Source organism: Eschscholzia californica, unplaced genomic scaffold (genome assembly GCF_041429995.1).
Source record: "Eschscholzia californica isolate CP2 unplaced genomic scaffold, dmEscCali1.0.p SCAF_2, whole genome shotgun sequence".
Classification (NCBI taxonomy): Eukaryota; Viridiplantae; Streptophyta; class Magnoliopsida; order Ranunculales; family Papaveraceae; genus Eschscholzia; species Eschscholzia californica.
In genome coordinates this window covers 47,373,839-47,395,852 of record NW_028238309.1, presented here as the reverse complement: position 1 = coordinate 47,395,852, position 22,014 = coordinate 47,373,839, and the positions used below count along the sequence as shown (strand labels likewise).

At 36.1% G+C, this 22,014-nt stretch overlaps 2 protein-coding genes and 1 non-coding gene across 4 annotated transcripts; 1 reads left to right on the top strand and 2 right to left on the bottom strand.

The window, feature by feature from the left end:
• Positions 1–1,282: 1,282 nt before the first annotated feature.
• NPG1 (tetratricopeptide repeat (TPR)-containing protein) lies at positions 1,283–7,314 on the bottom strand. Of its 2 annotated transcripts, none has more exons than XM_086660155.1 (6): positions 6,545–7,314; positions 5,818–6,092; positions 4,591–4,852; positions 3,073–4,283; positions 2,710–2,857; positions 1,283–1,963 (listed from the first exon to the last, which is right to left on the bottom strand). In XM_086660155.1, the coding sequence occupies exons 2-6, from the start codon at positions 5,977–5,979 to the stop codon at positions 1,644–1,646; spliced, it is 2,103 nt and encodes a 700-aa protein (XP_086516281.1). In that variant the 5' UTR covers positions 5,980–6,092; positions 6,545–7,314; the 3' UTR covers positions 1,283–1,643. The 2 variants fall into 2 exon arrangements, with proteins under 2 accessions (XP_086516281.1, XP_086516280.1); XM_086660154.1 differs by having other exon boundaries at positions 6,711–7,303.
• Positions 7,315–13,106: 5,792 nt separating this feature from the next.
• On the top strand, positions 13,107–13,180 carry TRNAR-UCG (transfer RNA arginine (anticodon UCG)). Its single transcript has one exon. It is a non-coding gene; the product is annotated as a tRNA-Arg (tRNA).
• Positions 13,181–18,619: 5,439 nt separating this feature from the next.
• On the bottom strand, positions 18,620–19,780 carry LOC147558487 (uncharacterized). The gene has a single exon (XM_086660150.1). The coding sequence runs from the start codon at positions 19,582–19,584 to the stop codon at positions 18,676–18,678; it is 909 nt and encodes a 302-aa protein (XP_086516276.1). The 5' UTR covers positions 19,585–19,780; the 3' UTR covers positions 18,620–18,675.
• Between the last annotated feature and the right edge of the window lie 2,234 nt (positions 19,781–22,014).

The following is a 22,014-nucleotide window of genomic DNA, read 5'->3' as shown; positions in this document are numbered from 1 at the left end:
AATCATAGGTCGTCTAGAACATCAATTCAATTCACTTTCTTCTTATCTTCCCTTCTAACAATTAGAAGTTCTGGTTTGCCTAGAATATCTAATTAGGAAGTATTTCTAGAAGTTCTGGTTAGACTAGAATATCTAGAAAAAGGAAGGAAGAAGTTTCAAGTGATATTTGAATTTCCGAAGCATATAGAAGATCATCCGCATTAGTCCAAGAGCTCATAATACTGACAAAGGTTCGTCCGCTTTCAGAATATAGAAGTACCATCTTAAAATTCTGAACGGTTAGTCGTTGTATCCCGAAGGCATTCACCCTAACGTTTGGTACTGTTACGGGGGTGTAAAATGTCTTAAGGAAAGAGAATTTATTCTTGCCTCGACTACATTAACACCTATCTCGGTTAGTCCGAAAGAAGGAATATTGATTAATCATTATTCCTTATTAGTTTATCTCTCTATAAGTTAGAGAAAGGAAACTCTGTCTAAATTAAGCCAAGACAGAGAGAAATCGACTTATCGATTAATAACCAGAGGAACAACAGCTTCTTCGTCATGAATAATGCACTCTATTCCAACTGATTCCGTCAATTGTATGAACGAAGCGTCTGCGTTGATTTTAAGAAATGGTGTCAAGAGAGTCAAATTGGTCCTCTATGCTAGTAGCTATTCTGTTGGCTTTGGCAGTCTAGGGAGTCATGATTTTAAAAGAAGTTACTAGCTAAATAGTGTTTAGTTCTAAGTGATTAAGACTAGGTGTCATCCAGCTCTGTCAATTGTTAAAGTACACTTCCTCCCGAGACCACAAGGTAGTAATCCTATGAATTTCACAACATGCCGACAAGTGACAACATGTCATTATTGTATTGTGTGAACCAACTAGTAATATTATCTGCTTTAGCACGTCATATCTCACAATTTTAAGAAGGGTCACTAAGAAAATGTGTTTATAATAGTACATGTTTTAATTACTCAAACGAGGGTTAATGAAAGATTTGAATCCATTAGAAAAAGCTCACTACAAGGAGGGTGGATGGGTGGTAAACCTCATGTTGGTTTCTAGTTTCTACGACTCATAACAAACCCGTAATTTGCCCGAAAAGTTAATTATCTAAGGGGCCGGGAAAAAACACCCTAAAGTATCCAAGGGGTCGGGGAAAAACCCTTCACCGACAAAATAGAAGCTGCTTTTTTTTTTTTCTCTCTACACCTTTCTCAAATCATGAGAGAAGAAAATACATGGACAGAGTTTATACGTTTAGAGACTCAAAAAATAAAAAAATTTACATAGTTTTATGCAGTTCTCATGAATTTCCTTCCGGACAGATAATTCTTACACCCATTTCAGCAACAATTTAAGGTAAAAACCGACAATAAATATATATGAGAAAGAAGAAAGTAATTAAGAAAGAAAGGCATTACATTAGAAATCTCTGAGAGATCTATGAACTCTACAAATACATTCATCCTACCCACTCAAACCCTTTCCTCATCCTGATTCTCCATTTTTTGTATTGGAAAACACCAATAGGATTCAATGTTTAGACGCACCGAGAGCAAGCCTGTAGCCGATATAAGCTGAATGACGATATTTGGAAGGAAGCTTTCGGAGTTCAGTGAGAAATCCATGATGAAGTGATTGACGAATGTAGTCAAAAAATTGAATTGAAGCTTTCAACAGGATCCGACTCTTCAAGCATGGCTGCTGCTTGGAAGCAGTCAGAAGCATCGGCTATCCGTCCGTCGTCTCTGTGAACCATTCCTAAGTAATACCAAGCAGAGCGATTCGTAGGTTCGAGCCTCAATGCATCTGAAAGGAAGCTTCTTGCAACGGGCAACGACTTGGGCCCCATTTTCCATAGCAAAGCACCAATTGAGACCTTGCAAGGAACATAACTCGGGTCCAGAGGAAGAGCATTACAATGTGAAGCTAACGCTTCTTGGAGCTGTCCACGTTCTTCGCAAATAACACCTGATAAGAGTTACATGGAAATGTACGAGTGGTTTTAGACTTTCCTATAACTTACTGAGACAAAAACAAGGGTGATATTATGGAGTTGTGCAACTTGGTACAGGGGAGTGCTACAATAAATTAAAGTTTTACTCGTAATCTTACTCGACGCATTGATGTCCCAGTCAGTACCTTCAACTTTAAATCGCTGAGATTTAAAAAAAACAGTACATGGAAGTAAGTAGTCAGGAGGATGCATCATCAGCTTCTGATCAAACTCTGAGTAAAACACTTCAGGCAAAAGAAGCATCTCTCTTTGGGACTTGCGGTAGACATGTTAGGTAAGCAAACCAACCTACTTATGGGCGACAGACTTCCAACCCTACTTAAACTGACCGGTTTTTCATTACCTATTCCTGATTCTAAAAGAAGATAGTTTTGCTGCCAAGTTTAACGGATGTCTCTTGGGGAGGCAGATAACAAGCAATTGGTGAGTTTCATGTTTCAAGCGAACTTCTTAAGAGTCTAAAATGTTCTTCACTTCTTCACATTTTCAATCTTTCCACTTTCTAATGTCAATTGGCAGATCAGCCATTCCTTTCGAAGTGGCCCATATTATTAAGCTTTTATCTATATACCGGAACCAATAGTGAATACTAAACAGAAAAACTTCCATCAACTCTTTTCGTTCTATAAAAACTTTCAACTAGCAATGCAGTATGAAATTCTAGAACTCGGATGGTAACAAATAAGGATTCAGGTCTTACCTTCACTGTGCTGTGTAATGGCGGAGTATTGCCTCAGTGCTCTAGCTTTTTCCAAGCATATCTCAGCATCCCTCCAATGTGAAAGGCTTGAGTATAAGTTTGCAAGACCTTGCCAAACCTCAAATTCACTGACCTTATCATCTTCGATCTAACAGACAAAAGCACTATACGAGTTCAGAAATAGATATTAAATATATTCTCTGCTTAAAGTCCAAACCTGAAAAGAATAAAGGAAACAAAAAAACAATCTTCTACTTCGATTTTTCTCTAATGCAGTATTATGATGTTGTCTAAGAAGAGTATAGGAGAAGGAAATCTGCGTTTATGTTCATAATGAACTTCATAGCATAATAGTATCTTGACCTGAGAGAGATTTCTAAGCGGGCCAAAAGATTTTCTTTGGGCTTGAACCAGTGCAAGGAGGAGACGATATGTTTCCACTGCCTCCATTGGCAATGATTGAGAGATCTTCAATTTTGCTTTCATTCTGAGCAAAGGACCTTGCTCCCACTTGGCAGTCTCATCTAAGGCAGCATCAGTGACCACTTCGGCCTCTGAATATCGTTGTTGGGCAGATAAAACCAAAGCAAGCAATCTCCAACCCTTCAATATGGATCCCCCTGTTGCATCAATGAATTTTTTTGCACAACGTAAGGCAGCATTAGAGTTTCGATGCTCTGAATATTGAATCCCCAACTCAAAAATCAGATCTGGGTTATCTCGTTCATAAGTAATTGCCTGATCTAATGACTTTAGAGCTTCTGACTGGAGGAAAGACCTCTCCAAGTCTGAAGAAGCAATCTTAGCTTGCTTTCCAAGACAAAGACCCAACATACGTAAACCTACTCCCTTTAAATGTTCATCCGTTCCTTGAGCATTTGAAATCGCCCTTCGTGCATACTCCACCCCCTCAGATGCAAGAAGTGGGTCCTCGCTACAAATCCTTGCAGCCAATAATAATGCTAGTAGATCATTTGGTTTCTCATGTTTGTGTAGAGACTTCCTTAGAAGATTCAAGGCAGCTTTGTCTTGCCCAGCAGCACAATAGCTAAGAGCTAAAGTGTTCCATCTTTCACATCGATGTAATACTCCAGGTAAAACCTCTTCGAGTTGTTTTGCCAAGACAGATGTCTGTCCACATAGAGATAAAGCAAAAGAAAAATGCTCCATAACCGACGGATCAAATTTGGTCTTACCAAGGTAACATTTCCGTAAAAGAATCATTAATAGTAGAATGGCTTCTTCCAGATTATTTCTTGGCACATAAGACCCATCAATTTGGACAGCTAAACTAGGTGCTGCAGCTTCTACACCACTATAGAGCAAATATAGTGCAAAACCCTTCTGAACTCTTGCACAGCTTTCATTGTCAAGGTTCCACTGACCAAGAAGAGCACGTCTGTAAGCGGACATGGCTTCTTGATAGCAACCAGCTTGCTTCCAGAGCTCTGGAAGGAGCTCGACTGCCTTACTAACCGTCTCTTGCAATTTATTGTCCACCAGAACATCAGGAATGCCATTACCAAAAAATTTCTCCACAGCATCGAGCACGCTTTTACATTCCTCGGCAGCTTCTGTAGAAGCCACACAAAAACAATTTAGATAAAGAGTTGCCCAAGAAAAACTAACCAGAAAAGGAAGAATTCCTCCACAAAGAAGCTTGTTGATCTCCGGAACAATATTCGCAAGTGCTACAATTACTTAAGAGTTTTTGCTAGTGTTACTTAGTGCATTGATGCCTACGTTCATTTGATTTTATATCAATAAGATTTTCAAAAAGAAGTTGATGCAAGTATATGAGGTCAGAAAGATGCAAAATCTGCTTTTGAGTCAAACTTGAGTAAAAAATACTAGAACTATGTTTCTTATAGAAGTTCGTACCAGATATTCTCCCTAGTTTTTGAAGGGATTTTGCTTTCAGATATATGGCTTCCAGTACCAAGCTAGCAGCATGCTGGGAAACTGAATGCACCGATTCACTACCGCGGGAGCTTTTGCGTCTAGAACTAGGGGCTGGTTTTTCACTAAGTGAAGGTTGCAAGCGTTGAATTGCAGCTTGAAGATCTATTCCATCAAATACTCTAAGGGCACCTTCCAAATTTCCTCTTTGATATTCCAATCTTCCAAGAAGGGCTCTTGCTTCCTGCAAAATTTATCGACACAAATCATAAAACTATTTAGTATGATTTATGTAACTCTGTTGCATTGTTAATGTTGACTGGAAAATGGAATGAACATCGCATACTTAGAAGGACCAGAAATCACAGGCATACCGAACCAATAGAGTGCTAGGGAACACAAAAAGAACTAGAAGCCAGAGTAACATATAGCATGAATTGATTTTTGACATACATTGCTGGGTAAAGTTATAGCAAACATATCTCGTATTCTGAACTTGAAACTTGAAAGTAAGCTACAGTCAAATGGACAATCAGATGAAAACTGAAGTCTTTATGTCTAAGCAAAAGTTTGTCTAGCTTGCCCTTATGAAAGTCAAGTGTATCACTTGGTACAAAGATATATATAAATTAAGGTGTAAGTGTAACGACCAGATGAAGACGCCATGAGTCATGGGGGAAGAATATTAAAAGATCAATCTTCTGGAACAAAGGGTTCCTCACAATTCTAGTTTCGTTCCACTGATTTAATCCTTTTTCACGAAAATATATATGCCTAGGCCCTAGCAACTTTTAACCCGACCAAATATTTTTCTGCTTTTCATTTCAGGAATCATGGATCTCTGAGCTCGAAAAACAACTATTAGTTCAACATTCAATTGAGGAACAAATAAAAACAATTGATTAGTGGAATCCTAACTAACCTAGTTTAAATTCATCGAACAAGATGATGAACAAATGTAGGTTCAAATGTCATTGACGTTGATATATCATTTTCTGCTAAAGAAGTTGGTACTTCCTACTTAGCCCATTTGCATAATGTCACCTTCTTTACCCAGACTGGTTCATTTATAAGTTACCGTTATAGTTGTTATTTCACTTGAGTGTAATATAAAATTTACAAAATTCTTTAACAGCAAGAATGCATATTCAAATGTGAAATAAAAGTAATTAGAGACAAACCATAAAGCTTAAGATCCTAATAACTAACCTCAAAATTGAGTGATAAACCCTCTCGCAACGAAGATTCTGCTTCCTGAATATTCCCCTCATCAAGCTTTGCTTCAACTTCCGAAGTTTTCATGGAGAGCCCATTGACATGGACTTCTCGAACCTCCATGCCATTCTCAAGCTCATTGGATTCTTTTGACATTTTCAAACTCGGTTTTCTTCATAAATTTGAATAGAAAACAGTGGCATGACGAACTAACCGCGCTCTTTTGCAATTTCCTAATCCTTCTAAACTGCATTAGCTCATGTTTAGTGCTGCAAATAACAAACACAAGAAGTTCAATCTTACCAATCAACTTGTAGTTTTCCAACAAAAGATCAAGCATCCAACGATATAAATAGACCGAAACACAAAGAAACTATCATTTCCCAAACTAGCTAAGCGAAATGAAATGCCTTTAATCACATTGTATGAAACTAGATTGCCTCAATTGACATGACCTAAATTAAAATTAAAGAATGTATAATTATCAAACAGCAAATTAAAACACCACAAGGGAAAAAAGTCAGCTACTTGTATTCATATGTGAAGATTAACCCATCAAATATGGCACTAAATTAAAATAAAAAACACAAATTCATGGAAAACCCCAAATACCCATGATCAATTCAAATTCAATTGATCGAATCAAGCATCTAAATCAATCAAAGTAAGGTATTTTATTTGAATGCGAATCAAAATTAAATAGCCCAAGAGAAATTCAAACCTCAATTCAAGAAAATCGACGAACAAACCATGACTTTTCTTCTTGAAGAAGAAGAAGAAGAAGAAGAATCAATCAAATCTAGGGTTCAGGTAAAATCATACAAGAACCCCCAAAAAAAAACAGATCATAGAGAGAGAAAGAGAAAAAGAGAGAATGTGATGCTTACGAGAAAAAATAGATCTCGACAAATAGGGAAGGGTTTGGTATTTGGTAGGTCCACAGACGGAAGAAATGGAAATAAGACGGCCGTTAACTCTTCCTTGAATGAAATCCCATTAATAGCAAAGAGACGTGATTCCCGTTACGATCTCCGTTAAAACCCAACGTCGTCTCATCGTCTTCTTTATTAGAGAGAGAAATCTGAATTTTACTGCAAATTTGCTAAAATCTGATAAAATTGCGATCTTGTTTCAGTGAATCAATCAATATTTTAGAGAGAGAAAGAAGAAGAAGAAGAAAGGACCGTTGAGGCTTTTAAATGCCGAGTCTTTATGGATCTGTGGTACAAAAAGCAAAGAAACGAAGAACTGTATAAGAACCAGAACCCAGATATCAGGTTCGAAACTCGAGAAATCTGAATCTGACTCAATTTTCCATTTTTTTAGGTCAGAATAACTTTAAACAGGGAACTTTAATAAAAAAAAAACTAGTCCACCAGCCTTTGGTGCAACGGTTGGACATTAAGCCCATGATGTCTTGGGATCGAGTCTCGATGGAAGCAGTTTGCCATCAAAATTTATCCTATGTAGTTTAGGCTATAAATAATACGTATAATAATTTGTTGGACTTTAGGCCTTTTGTGTTGTTGCTTTACTAGTTTTGGGCTTTACTAGCTTTGGGCTTTTTGCTCGAAATATCCATATATGGACCACACACCAAATACAAAGTGGATAGTTTAAACCCACACCGTTCTTGTTAGGTTGGTGATGGGCCTAAAAGGTTACCCTAAAAGGTCTCCACCCGCAAGTATACAGGCGTCAAGTAATAAGTCCGGTAAGACCGGTTCGTTCCTCAGAGACTAAGTTAAACTAAAATCTAACCTTAAAACTATTGAGATTTAAAAATGGTTTGATTGAGGTAAAATAAAAATAAAATATAAAACTCAAAAATAAATAAATAAGTCGGTATTCAGAAAAAGGGAACCTAGGGTTTTCGAATCCGTCTTCCTAATAATTCTAACGACAATTTAATTTTGATCTAATTAGAGAGTTCTTTAGATAACTCAGGTTTTAGTCCATGAACGGTCTAAAAACCCGGAAGATATAATCGTTAAATTGGTAAAAACTTTAATAAATTATCGAGAAAATAATTATTATGACTTCATCTAAAACCCTAGATATAAAAGATTTAGCTACTCATGCTAGAAACGATAAACATTTGATTTAGTATGAGAAAAAGAAGAAAGAAACTTACTTTTCTGTGATTTTCCCACCAAACAGAGCCTAAGGAAGTGATTTCCTTCTAATTTTCAGAGAATTCTGCCAAACGCACCCCTAGGGAAGACGATTTTCCCGGAAATATTTTCCTCTCTGAGAAAATTATTTTCTCACCTTCCTTAACTCTCTTTCTCTCTCTAAACTTTCTGTTTTCTCTCTCTATCTCTTACTCTAATCTCTCTCTCTCTGTAATCTCTCTCTCTCTCTCACTAAGAAAAAAAGAAAACAAAGCAAGATAAACTCAAAAACAAGATGAAGAAAATAATAAAACCGAACCTCTCTACAATATCTCTCTGTCTCTCTCTCTAACTTTCTCTCTTCCTCTGTAATCTCTCTCTCTCTTTCTCACTAAGAAAAAGAGTTTAACAAAGAAAAAAAAACAAAAAGTTAAGAAATAAAAACTTCCAATTATCAGCCCCGGTTCTACCTCTCTCTCTCTTCTTTTCTCCTTTTCTGTTCTGTTCTATCAAATCGATTGTCCCCACTCTCTCTCTGATTTCTGTTTGTAGTTGAGCTCGAGAGGAGGATGATGCTCCCAGCCGAGACTCAATCCTACTTCTCTCTCTCTACTGTTCCTCTTTAAACCGTGATGATCCTTCTCTCTTAATCCCCTTCTCCTTTATAGAGCCAGCCGAAAACCTCCTCTAACTGATTCCAATTCAGTTTCATCTTCCTCCCATCTCGGCTCAATCCGTTTCTCTCTCTATCTCTGTTTTGATTCGAACCGAAAATATTTTCCATCCTTCTCTCTCTCTAAACCTAACCAACAACTTCCTTCAATCCCTCTCTTTCGGGTCTCATCTCTTCCTCCTTCTGTTGTGATTTCGAATCCCTTTACTCCCTCTCTATTCTGTTTTGATTACATCTAGCTTTAGAGAGAGAAGAAAAAAAAGAAAATCTCTCTCTGTTCTATCTAAACAATTAGTTGAAGAAAGAGATAAATGAGCTGTCCAATCGGTTTTCACGTGCTGGCGCTGATATGGCAGTGAAGATGGGCCGCTTCAGAGACCGTCGGATCTTCAAAACACGGATCTGGACGGCGGACAAACTCGGAAGCACCATAATAACTTGCTCGCGGGTGTATTGGGACGTAAATTCTTGCCATCCCGAACAAGCATCCCGCACAGCCCAACTGTGTACCGAAAATTCCATATTACGTTAGATTGCACGCCACGTGTCACTGTTGACTTGATTTCAATCCAGACTTTGACTAGCTATAAGTCTCTCATCCGAACTCCGATTTGACTTCCGTTTTCGCCTACGGGCTCGTCTTGGACTCTACTTTCCATCCGAACACTAATATTGACCAAGAAGTCAGAATCAACAAATGACCAAAATGCCCCTAGTCTGTATTCTTTCCAACTTTATCCGTTTTGCACGTATAACTCTGTAAAAAGGTACCTGAACATAAAAGAGAGTAATTCGTGAGAGTAACTGCTCTAGAGAGTCTAACTCGTCTAAATTAAGAGACTCAGATGGGACATTTCCATGTCTCATCAGTTGGTGGTATTGGGAAACAAGAAATTTCTAAAGTACAAGATTTTAAAGAGGTATCGCGATTTTGTCAAATTTTCTGAGATCCAAAATTTTAATAGGAAATTGTGGTTCGTGTCAAATTTTTCAGGCCAATAAAACTTCTTCTTTCTCATCTTCATTTACCCATTTCTGGCCACCACCTCCGACCATCCATTCCTTCTTGCCACCACCATTTCTCTCCTATGGCCTTTGGTGATCAACCGAATAAATAGGCCTAGAGTTATTCCCCTTAATGAATCAAATGGTCCTTCGACCTTCGTTTGATTTAGACGGTCGGGCAAAAGAAAATAGGGTGCGTGGATTGGATTCGTCGCGGTCGAGCGAATTCATTCTCGGAAAAAAGGGGAACGGAGTCACCTGAGCTAGAGTGAAGGATTTCTCCTCCCTTTCTTCTTTTTATTCTCCTCCCCCCGCCACTTGTGATTCTCTTCTCTCTCGTCCCCCTTTTCTCTCTCCTACTTCCTCGTTATTTACCCTGACGAAAGAAAAAGGTCCATTTGGGGGATTTTCCCGTAAACGCGGATGACATTATGAGGTTGAATAGCGGTAGGAGGTGGTAGGTAGGAGGTGGTAGGTAGGTGGTGGTCGGAGGAGAAAGATTTGAAAAGAAAAATGAAAGGTCTTCGACAATGGTCGTATGTTGACGACCACCACCCACCACCACCCACCACCACACCACCTCCGACCACCACCCACCAACAACCACATTCGATAATCAGAACCAAATTTTTTTTACCTCTGTCGTCATCTTATGTCTTTAACTTAGTGAAGGGGAGGGTTCCCTTCACTGGAACTCTTCGCATGAACAGGAAGAAGGTCCCTCCCCCTTCTAAGACAAAAAACATTCGTCTAACTTGGGAGTTACCCCAAATTAGATAAATGTTCTTCGTTTAGATTTTGGATGACCCCTCAAACCAAACAATGCTACCTTTGTTTGAGAAGTGGAAGGGGATCCTCATCCTTGCCAAGCGAAAGATTCTCGTCGCCCCTTCGCAAAAATTGAGAGAGAGTTATGAAGAAAGAGATAAGAGAAACAGAGGTTGAGACCGAAGAAAAAAATTAGCGGGGTGGTCGTTTTTGTCAACTCTGATTCACTCAAGATTACAACCCATAATAAGGTGGTGGTTGATGCTCGAAAGTCGAAAGTGGTGGTTAGAGGTGGAAGGCAAAGATTAAGGGGTAAAATACAAAGAAATTGACTTTTGAACTCATAATTAGGTTACCCTTTAAGTCAATTGTTGTAAACTCTGATTCACTAAAGTTTACATGCCTCAGAATTAGACGTCCCAAACCGCTGGTTTTAATTGTTTATACTATTTAACTATTCTTTTTAAGAGATCTTTTAGCTTTTACACCAAGGGCAAACACTAGACTCACCCATTTTTATTTCAAACTTATAAACATTAAAATAGGTACAATTAGTTGGGGCATTTAATTTATAGGCCCTCTCGTTTTTGTTAAAAGCCCTCTCCATACACACTTTGACTTGGTCTAATGTTCTTTAATTAACCAAGCATAATTATGGTGGGGGGGGGGGGGGGGTAATTTTCTCATTTTCTAGAGGCTTCTTTATTTGCAAAACACCATTGATGAGGAAATTCGTAAGAAGTTTGGGGGTATGTCAAAGGACTCTACCAAATCTGTTTCTGAATGACTCAGTCTGGAGAGAGGTATACGAACATTGTGCGGAAAAAATTTAGAGTAATAGTAGAAACTCACTCTAGTGCGACTGAATTCTCTCGTAAAATTCGATTCCCACAGACTGAATCGAACCTTCAACTAATAGCTTTTTTTTTCGGTATTTAGCGATACCCCCTCGTTCCTAATGTCTAATTAGGGATGCCTCCTTTTTTAATTGGATATTAGGGATGCCCCTTTTTTGTACTTAAAAGTACAAAACTACCCTTGTTCTTATTGTTTGTTTTTTTTTGTTTGATATCTTATACCTCTTCGATGTTATGTTTATCAACTTATTTTCGTTTCTCATAATTTTTTTTCTCTTATCCATTTTTTTAAATTTACCAACAACATTTATCGAAAATTTAATATTGATAAATCACAACGACCGACATATTGTATTTTATTTTCTTCCCTTTCATATCATTACGACCGACATAACATTCTAACTTTGGTCTTCTCGTGAATTTTTCTATCTAGTTTGTAAATTCACGACTAACATAACACTCTAATTTTGCCCGTTCTAAGAATTTTGAAATCTCATTTGCAAGTTCATTGAGTAATTTCATTTTATTTTTTTTTTATACTTTTTGTTCGATTCATAATCTCAATTTCCATTTGTATTTTTTGAACGATACGATTTATAATTAATAAAAAGAACAATAAATATCAAGAGGTCTTCTTCAAATGGGTAACGTACATCAATTTTATCGTAAAAGAAAAAACAAGTGTAAAGTTAAATTTTTTCTTAGAATTTACGATTTTTATTTCGAATTGTTGTGATTTATCAATTTTTTAAATTTTTGATAAATTTTGTGAGTAAATTAAAAAAAGATAGATACGAGAAAAAATTATGAGAAACGAAAATAAGTTGATAAACATAACATCGAAGAGATATAAGATATCGAAGAAAAAAAGAAACAATAAGAACAAGGGTAGAGGGGGCATCCCTTATATCCAATTAAAAAAGAGGACATCCCTAATTGGACATTAGTGATGAGGGGGTATCGCTAAATATCGTTTTTTTTTTTAACTTTCAACTAATACCTTATAAACTTAGGAAGTTGAAAGTAATGGCTTTGGGACAGATTCCCCTGAGTAAATCAACCTAAACAACCAATTCAAAGGCTACGAAAGCGTGCTTAAATCTAATACAAACGTCAATATAAAAGCATTAAACAAGTTCGTTTTTAGGGTTTGCGTCGAATCAGTTCTTCTTCTATGTTCTAATTGGTTGTTCATTGGACAAGAGTGACAGATATAATTGCTTCAAATATCTTTTCGACGTCCATAAGCGGTAGCTTTGGGCTTGGGAACAAAAAAAACTAGCAAAAGTTGGGTTCTGAAAATATAGGGCAAACAAATTTTCTCTATTAGCTTATCGCTCGATTTGTTGGAGATTTGAGAGAGAGGGAAGATTGTTACTCAGCTAAAAGTGTACTCAGTTTGTTGAAAATTTAAGAAAGAGAAATTTTGGAACAAGTAGTGGAAGAAAATGAAATGGTCGTTTGTTCGTCAAGTCAAATTGTTAATGAATATGTAGGAGCTCTCATCCTCACCACCATCACTACCATTGAACTCGAGGTAATGATCGTTACCTCAAAAAAGAAAAAAACAACAATGAATATGTTGGAGCTTCTCAAACGGAAAATCTTGTTAATTGAACTTAAGAAATTATCTATTAGCTAGATTGTAAATTTTATCTATGAATTTTTTACCAAAAAATTTGACAAGATCTCGAATATGATATAACTTCTGATTTCATAACTCCTTCGTTGATTTGAAACATTTTGTCATTCTCTTAATTATTCGGAGTTCTGTTATTGATTCGGAAACTTAATAGTCTTTTTTGTTAGCGAATAATGAACACAACGAACGTGATGTACAACAGTTCACAAACAATCATCAACAAAGACCGCATAGCGCAGTGGATTAGCGCGTTTGACTTCGGATCAAAAGGTCGTGGGTTCGACTCCCACTGTGGTTGGATTTTTTTTGTATTCCTTTCTATTTGGTGGTAACTAATGTCTTCATTTGGCAATAAGATTAGTAAGTATAAGTTTAGGATTATGTTTCGTTCTTAACAAGTATCTTAACTCCCTAAGGTGTAATAAAATGGATACTTGGGATTATGTAATAGCTTAATAACGGTCAACATTACATTATTAAATTTAGGGGTGTGCAAAAATAGACCAAATCGATTCAAACCGGTCTAGTCGGTTTTCAAAATAAACACATCTTTCATCAAGTTCTTTATAGAAACAAGAATAACTACTACCCATACAAAACAACAACACTAGTACAATATAATGTTACTAGATAGTATTAGATTAAAACGATCCATGTATCATTAATGTTACTAGCTACTATATAATGTTTTTGTCGGTGACTTGCACATGTCTTAAATATTTAAATATTTTTCGACGTATTATGTTAGTTTGATTGTTTCTTCAGGTTTTTAAGGAGAGTTTTCTTGATTTTATACGTCAATGTATGAAGAAAATAACTCGATTCGTCGATTTTCATGGAGAACAAATTATTTCTATGGATAGTTTGGTGTCCAGTAGTATCCAAACCGCTCATTGACGGTTTGGTAACGGTTTGAAAAATCACTAACCAAACCAAAAACGGTTTGGTAATGGATGACCACAAAATACCAGATACAGACCAACTAACACCCCTAATTAAATTAGTATGACATTGATATCTAGCATGAAATAAGATCATAAAAATATAACGATATTTAGGCCATTAAAAACCATAGAAAGGTCATCTACATTTATATTTACTCCATTTATACTTACGGAAATTCTTGAGATAATCAAGTTCCAATGCTAAGACAAGAACTTACTATTCCTTGTTATTTATGGGAGGTCCACAACCAACTGAGCAAACAGTTGTTGCAGTAGTACATTTTATCCTCAATTAGATATCTTTGTCATTCGCTCAACTTGAGTACTAATTCACCAAACCCCTTGGGTTTTTTTGTGGCCTTGACTAGCCGTTAATGTACCTTCCATACGGAAAAAGAATGTCTCTATCATTTGGCGTCATAGACTCATAGTCGAGCTCCTAACTACAATAAATCAATGGGCTCTACAATTAAACCCAAATTTACCTAATCTAACCACAAATCTACACGACCAAATCCTTGAAATTATAATAATAATAATAATGAAAAAGTCGGTTTACAAATACTTTGGTCCATGGATTTGGTAAACTGGCCTAACTTTTATTCATTAAAGTAGAAGAATTAATTACCAACCCTTGTTGAAAATATTTACAAATGGGTCCTACCAGGAAATTGTTTCCACATTTAGTCATCAAGTTAGGCCTCCAGCTACAAACATTGCAAGGTGTAAGTAAATATTTCAATGTTGAAATTGTGTAAATTGGAGCCACCAATATCTCTAGTTAAACTTTAGAGACTTACCTGCTAGTCAAAATCCGAATAGTAAGTAGGAAAGTCCAATTAATCCATCCACATTTGATGAATAAATCCTAAATAAAAGGTCACTTTGAAATGTCATACTCCAAGGAGATTAGCGGCTGCCACATCAATCGGTACATAGAGGTAAAATTGGAAAGGAGTACCACATGTGCTATTGTAGAACAATGTGTCTACTACGCATATCACTACATCAATCAAAGTTTTTTTTTTGTTGCAAGATCAATCAAAGCTGAGACAAGAGAAAAATTATTGATCTGCAACAAATGAAAATACTTTTATGTTCGAAAAAAAAGTTAATCTGACTGAAAAATAATAAAACTTTTTTTTTCAGTTGAAAACGGATATTATACTAAAATTTAGGAGTATGATTACAATTGACAGGAGATATTAATTTAGGAGTGTATTTCCAAATCTACGATTTTGAGATTTCCTAGTCTATTTTGCCAATTGGTCAGCTGGTGCGTTCTGCGATCTCGGGATGTGATTAATTTCACGCTAGTAAAGTTTTGGATAGAGCTTTGACGTTTTGGATAGGGACCGCCGATTGCAATTGAATTGCATGTTTTGTGTTTTGAAGATATTTTATGAGAGTCTGATTGTCACTTTCAATTATGATATGTTTGTAACCATGGTCCGCTGCCCGATGAATTCTTGATAGTACAACTTTTGCTTCACTTTCCAGATTGGTGCAAGGCTGAAGGTCTTCCACTGTGGCTTCCATGGATTTCCCTTGGTGTCATGAATAATGAGGCTAATAGCGGCACAATTATGCACATTAATAAAAGAGGCATTTATATTAATTTTTGTGTAAGGAAAAACTGGTGGTTGCCATTGTTTTGGGGCGTCATGAGTGGGGGTTGAGATATTGTCGACTACACGAGGAAATATCAAAATTTGTTGGGTAACTTGGAAGGTGGAGGTAATAACGTGTTCAGACATATCAAATAAGTTGCATATTTGAAAGAGAGAGGTGTCATCTCTACCTAATGTAATTACATTTAACTACGCATTCGAGTGAGCTTGTGAACCTAAATCTCATATTTATTGTCGTGGTTTTGGAGCATGCGAAAAAGTTTTCAGGAAATAAAGGATTAGTCAATCAATGTTAACTTAGGAGAAACCTTTAACTTATCTCCCAAATTTACTTGAATGTATCTTGCCGCTAACCTCTATTCTCACCTCTCCTCTACCACCACAACTTCCAACCACCACTAACATTTTCAGCCATCGACCACCTTCTTTTTCTCTCTCTCTCTCTCTCTCTCTCTCTCTCTCTCTCCTTTTCTCTTCATCCCTCTCATTCTCCCCTTTCTCTCTGTCTCTTGTTTATTCTCTATCTATCTCTTTATCTCTTTTTCTCCTTTTTTTTTTCTCTCTCCTTCTCTTGTTTATTTTTTATCTCTCTATTTCTCTTGTTTATCCTCTATTATCTTTTTTTTCTCACTCTCTCCCCTCTCTATCTCTCTTCTTCTCTCTATCTCCGGCTCATTCTTTCTTTCTCCATCTCATTGTGCACAGGAAGTGTTCCCTTCTCTGAAACCTCTTTCGTCTGAGACGAAGGGGACCTGAAAGGGTTCATATTTTTGTGACTGGTCGACTACAAAATATTTTGTGGCCGATTGATCACAAAATCTTCCTCAAGTTCCTCTTTGTCTTAGACGAAAGGAGTTCCGGGGAAGGGAACACTTCTCTTTGCCGAAATAGGAAGAAAGATAGAGAGAAAGCGAATGAACATGAGAGAGAGAGAGAAAGACATACCGAGGAAGAGAATGAGCATGAGAGATAGAGAGAATGGATATGATAGATAGAGAGAATGGATATGATAGATAAAGAGAAAGAATAAGCGAGAGAGATTGAGATAGAGAGATAAAAAAAGGGCAGGAGAGGGAATGTAAGAGAAGGTAAGAGAAAGATGCAAGGAGATAGAGGGAGATAAGGAGATGTCATTAGTGGTCGGAGGTGGTGGTAGTCAGAAGTGGGAGATGGAGATTTGGAGACAAAAAACAAAAAATCAATTTTCAACCCAACAAATCTAATTGACCGAAGTCTTTATTCTCCGCAGATTTTTTTTTCCGGATGTTACAAAAGTGCTGCCTTACTCTTTTGCTTAACTTAAGAATAAAGGTTAGGCCCAATATCATAGCCACACAAAATTTTCAAAGATCTAACAATCTAGCTAATATTGGAACAAACATCTCCTACTAAACTTTTACTTTTCAGACTTCCTTTTTAAGAATGAATATTTGTTGTCCATCAAAAAAACTGTTTCCCATTGATTTAGACAGAATTCTGCATTTTCCTTTTAACAAAGGGATATGATGCCCTAAGAAAGTGTGTAGAAATCTGGTTGATGGCTAAATTTCGCACCACCAATCAATATAGAGAAGTAAGAGGTGAAATCTAAGGTGGTGGTGGGGGGGGGGGGGGGGGTATTGGATTGAGACTTTCGCAGACATTTGACAGTCCGCGAAAGTCCGAGGCATTCAAATCCAGACATTTGAGAGTCCACGAAAGTCTGAGGCATTCAAATCCAGACATTTGAGAGTCCACGAAAGTCTTAGGCATTCAAATCCAGACATTTGAGAGTCTATGAAAGTCCGAGGCATTCGATTGTCTTCCAAAATGTCCCAGACTTTGGTGGACTTCATAGTTTGATGGATTTTGTGAAGGATTTGGGACAATTTTGGAAGCCAAAATGTCTTTAAAAAAACAAGAGACATTTGAAGTCCATCATGTGATCAAACAACAAAAATAATACTATTAAAATAATAAATGTCTACCAAATGTCCACCAATATCCACAAATATTCACAGATGTTTACGAAAGTCGAAAAATATATATTTGAATGTTAGTATAAATATATTATTTCATTTGATCAAACAACAATAATAATATTAAAATAATAAATGTCTACCAAATGTCCACAAATATTCACAGATGTCTACGAAAGTCGAAAAAAATATATATTTGAAATGTTAGTATATATTTTTTGTGATTAAACAATAACATTAAATATATTATTTCATGTGATTAAACAATAATAATAACATTAAAATAATAAATGTCTACCAAATGTCCACAAATGTCCACAAATATTCACAGATGTCTACGAAAGTCGAAAAATATATATTTGAAATGTTTAGTATAAATATATTATTTCATGTGATTAAACATTAATAATAATATTAAAATAATAAATGTCTACCAAATGTCCACCAATGTCCACAAATATTCACAGATGTTTACGAAAGTCGAAAAATATATATTTAAAATGTTAGTATAAATATATTATTTCATGTGATCAAACAACAATAATAATATTAAAATAATAAATGTCTACCAAATGTCCACTAATGTCCACAAATATTCACAGATGTTTACGAAAGTCGAAAAATATATATTTGAAATGTTAGTATAAATAAATTATTTCATGTGATTAAACAATAATAATAATATTAAAATAATAAATGTCTATCCCCATGACATTTTGTCTATGGATCAAATGTCTTGAAATGTCTATAAAGACATTTTGTCTACAAACTCAATGTCTTGAAAATGTCTATGAAGACATGTTGTCTATAAAAAGTCATCCGAAATGTTTTGAAATGTCTACGGAACATTTTGTCTATAAAAGTTTGTGAAAGTCCCAATCCACAACCCCGCCCCGCCCCCCCCCCCCCCCCCCCCCCCCCCCCCCCCCCCCCCCCCCCTAACAGTCTAGTTCTCAATACTCCAATGTAATCAAATTTCAGCCCATTTTCTAGACATTTTATTATTTTTATATTCTTAATTCCTGTTCTTCTGAAATAATCTTACTTCTAAATTTCCAACACAAGATCTGGGGAGATCCAGAAAGTGCTCATTTTGGTACCTTCATTTTATCCCCCCCAACTTTCTCCACAGATTTTATTCCTCTTTCTGACAGGCTAGAGAGAGAGAGAGAGAGTAAGAGAGAGAAAGCAAAACAGAGAGAGCTTAAGCTTAATAAAATTTCCATATTCTAAGTAAGAATTGATAAGAAATCAAAGAAGTTAAGAAATACCCTTACAAGCAAAAATCAACAAAGAAAAATCATCACCTTCTTCACCATTCTTCTTCAAAAATTTCTCCTCTAACCATAACCTACTATCTAAAACACTTCTTGTTCTAAACATGAAAACAGCAAAACCAGTTCCAGGTCTAAAAAACCAATCATGAACATCCCACATAAAATCAACTAACAACCCATCAATAAAAATAGTTTGATTTCCTCTGAAATTCCATTGTAATCTCTTTACTTTAATTACCCTTTTATTATCAATATTTACTGATAAAATTGGGTATTTTAAACTTGATTCATCTTCAATACCACATTTGATTATAATATCATGAACTTTTCCAGTATCACAAAATTGAGCTTTACTTGAGTAATGGGTATTTCCAGAAATGTTTTCTCTTCTTGAAATTAAACTGAATTGAGAGAATGAAATATTGGGTTTGAATTTTTTTGTGATAGTTTCTTCATCAATGTCACCTAAAATAAGACCTAATTTTGAATCCACTATAATAACAACATAAAACCCATTAATTGGTTCAGGTCCTGATTCATACCTGGCATTAGAGAGATCCCAAACGATATCAATCTTTGAATTACATGATTCAAACATTCGGGTACCCTTTTTCTTCCTGAAAATCCTAGAATTTGTGATGATTTTGAAAGTTGAAGATTGATCATCCCCAATTCTTATAGTTAAACCTTGATCTGCTAGGGTTTTGCACCAGGTAGTTGTGATAAAGATTTGATTTTGAGTTGAAATCTTTGTTTTGTACAAACAAGTTACTGTATTTTGGATTGATGGGATGAATTTTTGTGGTCTACAAGTTTGATTTGATATACTTGAACAAGATGAATCAGAGATTTTAATTACCTGTTCACTGATACAAGAAGCAATATCTCTCATTTTGAAGAAGACCCAGAAAACCAAGAACAAGATGAACCTAAAACAGAGGAAACACAGAAAGATTTAAAGATTTAGAGACTTGTTGGGTTCTCTCTCTCTCTCTTAAATTTCATTTTGTTTCTCTCACTACCCTAACATATTTAGAAAATGAAAAGACAGATATGGTTACTCTTTGTTATTTCCTTTCTGAATTAGAAAGAGAAGAAGAAATTAAAGAAGGGAAAGATATTAAATAGGAATTCTGTTAGAGAAAAATATGGAACTTTGGGTCAATAAAAATGAAGGTAAGAAGTATTTTTTTTTTTTTTTTTTGTTAAGGTGATTAGATTAAATTAAAAAGACAAAGTGTTATTACAGTACATGGAATTAAGAAAATAAGGAATTCTATGCTAAGATTCTGCTTTATTCTTCTTCCTTGCATGCTTCGCTAGCTTGTCAGCTGGCTTATTAAATTTCCGATTAATGTAATTAAATTTCACGTTGTTGAAATACTTTTTCCTTTCATGAATTCTCTGGAGGTGAACTCTGGATTGCCAGTTAACTTCGTGTTTGGGATTCTGGATGTGGCTAATAAGATTAATGTTGTCACTCTCAATGATGATGTCTTTGTACTCATGTTCCTCTGCCCAGAGAAGACCATTAAGGAGGGCAACAACTTCCCCCTCCTCGCTATTTCTGCATCTGGCTATAGATGTTTGAGCTGCAATGAATTTTGCTCTCTCATCGTGCATAATTAAGCTGATACCTGTCATTTCGTTCACACTGATAAAAGAAGCGTCTACATTAATTTTTATCCAAGAGTTTTCTGGGGGATTCCATTTATTTTGAACGGGTTTTCTGTTCTTAATAGTGGGTATAGTTTTCTTGGGGAAATTGTTAATTAACTTAATAATTTGAGTGAGATCATTTATTTCATATTGAAAACAATGGTCGCATCTAGTTTTCCATATAATCCACAAGATTGTGGAAAATGAAGGTAAGAAGTAGAAAGATAAAAAGTAAACTTTTCAAAAAAGTAATTAAAGGGTGCTTCTAAAGGCACCAAGCCAAAAGGCTGTTAGCATCCATCTCTATTAGCACCAGGCTCAACTGCACAGTTCTCTGTTAGCACCGTTCAACTATGTAGGCACCAGTCAAAGCCAACTTAACCCTAACACCTCCATCCGTTTATCACAAAACCAAACAAAATCTATCGGACGGACTGAACCAGTCCGAGCCTTAAGAGGACCAAACGGATCAGTTAATCCGGGACTTAAGAGGACCAAACGGATCAGTTGATCCGGGACTTGAAAGGACCAAACGGATCAGCAGATCCGGGACCTAGGAGGACCAAACGGATCAGCTGATCCGGGACTTAGGAGGACAAAACGGATCAGCTGATCCGGGACCTAAGAGGGCCAAACGGATCAGCTGAACCGGGGCTTGAAAAACATCCCAATCCTCACTCTCTTTCTCGTGAACTCGACCATGACCAGCTCCTCTGCTACTTCTCGCAAGGTTTTCTTCATCTTTCTCTCTCTAAAAATCCTTATTCTCATCTCTCTCTCTCTCTCTCTCTCTCTACCTTTCTGAATCTTGCAATCTTTCTTCTACATTTACAAAGGGGATATAGAAGGGATGAAGATGAACATGAGAAGGAAGAAGAAAGAAAATGAGTTTATTTTGTGGATGAAATTTGGTGAAGAAGGAAGAAGAGAGTGGACCCATTCTTTTCAATTTTGTGTATTTATTAACAGGAATAGAAAGTAAATAAGAAAAAATGAAATTTTTTTTACTTACACTATCTAGATGAGCACACATAATTTTTGTTTTGGAAAAAAAATGAATTGGTATTCTTTTTATTTTGGAAGAAGAAGATGGAAGAAGCAAATGAAGGTGAATGTCACCCACATTAAAAACCGGTGCTTATAGAGAACTCGAGTCAATGGCTATTGACCCGAGTCAATGAAATTTCCGGATGCTAACAGCCTTTTGGCCCGGTGCCTTTAGAAGCACCTGTAATTAAATCATTCTCCGTTTTTTTTTAAAAATTTAATTTTGTCAGTTCACAATGTGTGAAGTAAAAGAGAAGCTGATTACTTGACTACAATAATTAATAAAGAAAGTATAAGTTGAGAGATAAAGATCCAACCCAGATTTTCTGTTTGGCTGATGCTACCCATTGATATTAAACTTCAGTCTCCACTCTCCAACAATTTTTAGATCAAGAATATTGACAAGAAACTAGAATTACGAAGGGTGTTGTTTATTCTTCCTTTATTTTTTTTTTTTTTTTTTTTTTTTTTTGTTGAGAGGAAAACCTAAAAAACGCCCACCAGCAACCGCATTACACCGCTAACTCCTTCGTTAGCTCCCCCCAGTCATTCCACATCCTATTACACTTGTTATGCCTACCCCACTTAGCTAATTTGTCCGCCCATATGTTAGCGT

Excerpts from the sequence above, each read along its gene's own strand:
- NPG1 (XM_086660155.1), bottom strand. The coding sequence starts at position 5,979 with ATGTCAAAAGAATCCAATGAGCTTGAGAATGGCATGGAGGTTCGAGAA. Across the intron at positions 4,284-4,590 it reads AAAACTAGGGAGAATATCTG|AAGCTGCCGAGGAATGTAAA; the intron begins GTACGAACTTCT and ends TGGCTTCTACAG. Across the intron at positions 1,964-2,709 it reads CATTACACAGCACAGTGAAG|GTGTTATTTGCGAAGAACGT; the intron begins GTAAGACCTGAA and ends AACTCTTATCAG.
- LOC147558487 (XM_086660150.1), bottom strand. The coding sequence starts at position 19,584 with ATGAGAGATATTGCTTCTTGTATCAGTGAACAGGTAATTAAAATCTCT.